This window comes from Trichechus manatus, unplaced genomic scaffold, assembly GCF_000243295.1.
Source record: "Trichechus manatus latirostris isolate Lorelei unplaced genomic scaffold, TriManLat1.0 scaffold00216, whole genome shotgun sequence".
Classification (NCBI taxonomy): Eukaryota; Metazoa; Chordata; class Mammalia; order Sirenia; family Trichechidae; genus Trichechus; species Trichechus manatus.
The window spans coordinates 3,495,811-3,497,980 of record NW_004444152.1 but is presented as its reverse complement, the minus strand read 5'-3'; the positions used below and the strand labels follow the sequence as shown (position 1 = coordinate 3,497,980).

General features: G+C 62.8%; 1 protein-coding gene across 1 annotated transcript in view; it reads right to left on the bottom strand.

Moving 5' to 3' along the window:
• Positions 1–2,146, bottom strand: part of BCAM (basal cell adhesion molecule (Lutheran blood group)) — a 10,873-nt gene extending 8,727 nt beyond the window's left edge. The window contains exon 1 of the mRNA XM_004388786.1: positions 2,065–2,146. Coding sequence (XP_004388843.1) covers positions 2,065–2,146 — 82 coding nt within the window. The remainder of the gene's footprint in view (positions 1–2,064) is intronic.
• Positions 2,147–2,170: the final 24 nt, after the last annotated feature.

Genomic DNA, 2,170 nt, shown 5'->3' with positions numbered 1-2,170 from the left:
CAGCCCCCTCCTCCCTCAGACCCGGGGTCCAGCCCCCAGCCCCCTCCTTCCTCAGACCCAGGAGTCCAGCCCCCAGCCCCCTCCTCCCTCAGACCCAGGGGTCCAGCCCCCAGCCCCCTCCTCCCTCAGACCCAGGGGTCCAGCCCCCAGCCCCCTCCTCCCTCAGACCCAGGAATCCAGGCCCCTGGCCCCCCCATCTCTTTGTTGCTGACAGTTTCTCTCCATCTCTCCCTTCACGTGTTGAGCTGAGGGCTCTACCCTGGGTGGCACAGTGCCCTGGGGACCTCTGTTCAATCACTCTGGGCTACAGCTGTGTCCACCCTACTTCTCCCACTAGACCAAATGCCCTCAGAGTAGGGCCAGGGCTGGCTCATCCTTGCCTCCAGCACCTGGGCTGGGCCTGCACAGTGATGTGGCCACCTGTCTCTCTCCATTCTGGTCACCATCCCTGCTTGGGTGATGCTCATCCTGGGTCTCAGTCTATTTCTTGGTTTTGGTACATTCATCTCTCAGTTCCTCGGTCTCTGTCTCTCTGTGTCTCTATCTCTCAGCCTGTCTCTTTCAGTCCCTGGGTCTCTCACCCTCCCTCAGAAGTGGGGGTCTTGGGTGTGGGCTGTGGCTGGGCCTGGAGCTGAGGCGGGCTGGGTGCGTGGGGGTGGCAAAGGGGGACAGGGCTGGGCAGGTTTCAGGAATGTGGGAGGGACAGGCTGGATCAGACTTGCCCGGCTTGGCGCCAGAGCCCCCCTGCTCCCCCTTGGCCCCCCTGTCTCTTTGATAGGGGGTAAGGTGAGTCACCCCAGAAGAAGGTAGGGTTGAAGCCCAGGATCCTGGGTCCTGAGGGAGGTCCCTGGAGGCCTAAGTCATGGATCCTGGTGGAGGAGGGCCTGGACTCCTGGGTCCTGAAGGAAGGGGGTCTAGGGTCCTGGACTCCTGGGACAGAGGGAGGAGGGGGCTGGGGGGCTATACTCCTAGATTTGAGGGAGTTGGGGCCTTGGGACTCAGACTCCTGGGTCTGAAGGAGGAGGGGCCTGGGGGCCTGACTCCTGAGTCTTGGGAAAGTAGGGGGCTGCGGGTCTGGACTCCTGGGTCCCGGGTCCAGGCAGAACAAGTCGTTCTTGTCAGGAAACCACGCTCTTTCACCCTCTGGGCTGGCATTCTGGCACCACAGCTCTCAATTCTTAGAACCTCCCTTCTCTTTCCTACCCAGCCCGGCCCAGCCCAGCCCAGTCCCTGGGGATCCACTATTTGCCATACTTGTGCCAGGGGCCTGGATTCCCAGGCACCCACTTCTGACCCCTGCCAGTCCCAGGGGAGGGGGCGTGGGGCCAGGTGAAGTCTGGGGCGGGGTCTGAGCTGCAGACAGAAAGGGAAGGTAGAGAGGTTTCCTCTCTCTGCCCCAATCTCTCTCATTGCCCGGTTCCTCAGTTCCCAGCCCCTCAGGGCCTCCTCCCCTCCCACCACCACGCAGGTGTGTGGATTTATCTGGGGCCCCAGGAAGGGGCACTGTCATTCGGAAGCACTTTGTTCCACTGCCACTGTCCAGGCCGGTGCTCCAGCCCTTTGCAGGAGGGAGGCGGGGTCTTTGGGGTCTGGCTTCCGAGTCTATGTCGGGAAGCCCCCATATGGATGCCACTTGGTGGTTTCTAGCCACAGGGTCCCCAACTTCTCTGAGGGGTACCTGACCTCCTCCAAACTTGAGAACTTTTGAGCAGGATCCCTGACGTTTTGGTCTTTTGTGCCCTGTGGGAAGAGGCTGCTGGAGGCTTGGACTCCTGGTCTGAGGGAGGAGGGGGCTGGGGACCCAGATTCTAGAGTCTGAGGGAGGGGTACGGGGGGGGGCCTGGATTCCTGGGTCCTTAGCGGGGAGGGAGCTGACTTCTCGGGTGCTTTCCGATCCACTGCCATGCTACCCTCAGCTCCCCTGCCTGTCTGTCCCCAGGTCTCTCATTGGGAGGGGCACACCCCAATGTTCCCATATCCCTACTCCCTGGGGTTCCCAGGTTTTGTTCCTTCTTCCTGCTGAGCCACCCCCCAGTGCCGCCCTGTTCTCAGCCCTAGCCATACCTGGGCGCGTCCCGAGTAGGAGCGTGAGCAGCAGCAGCCGCGAGGCCCTGCGCGCCCCAGCCAAGGCGTCCGGGGGCTCCATGTTCGCGGCGGCGGCGGCGGCGGC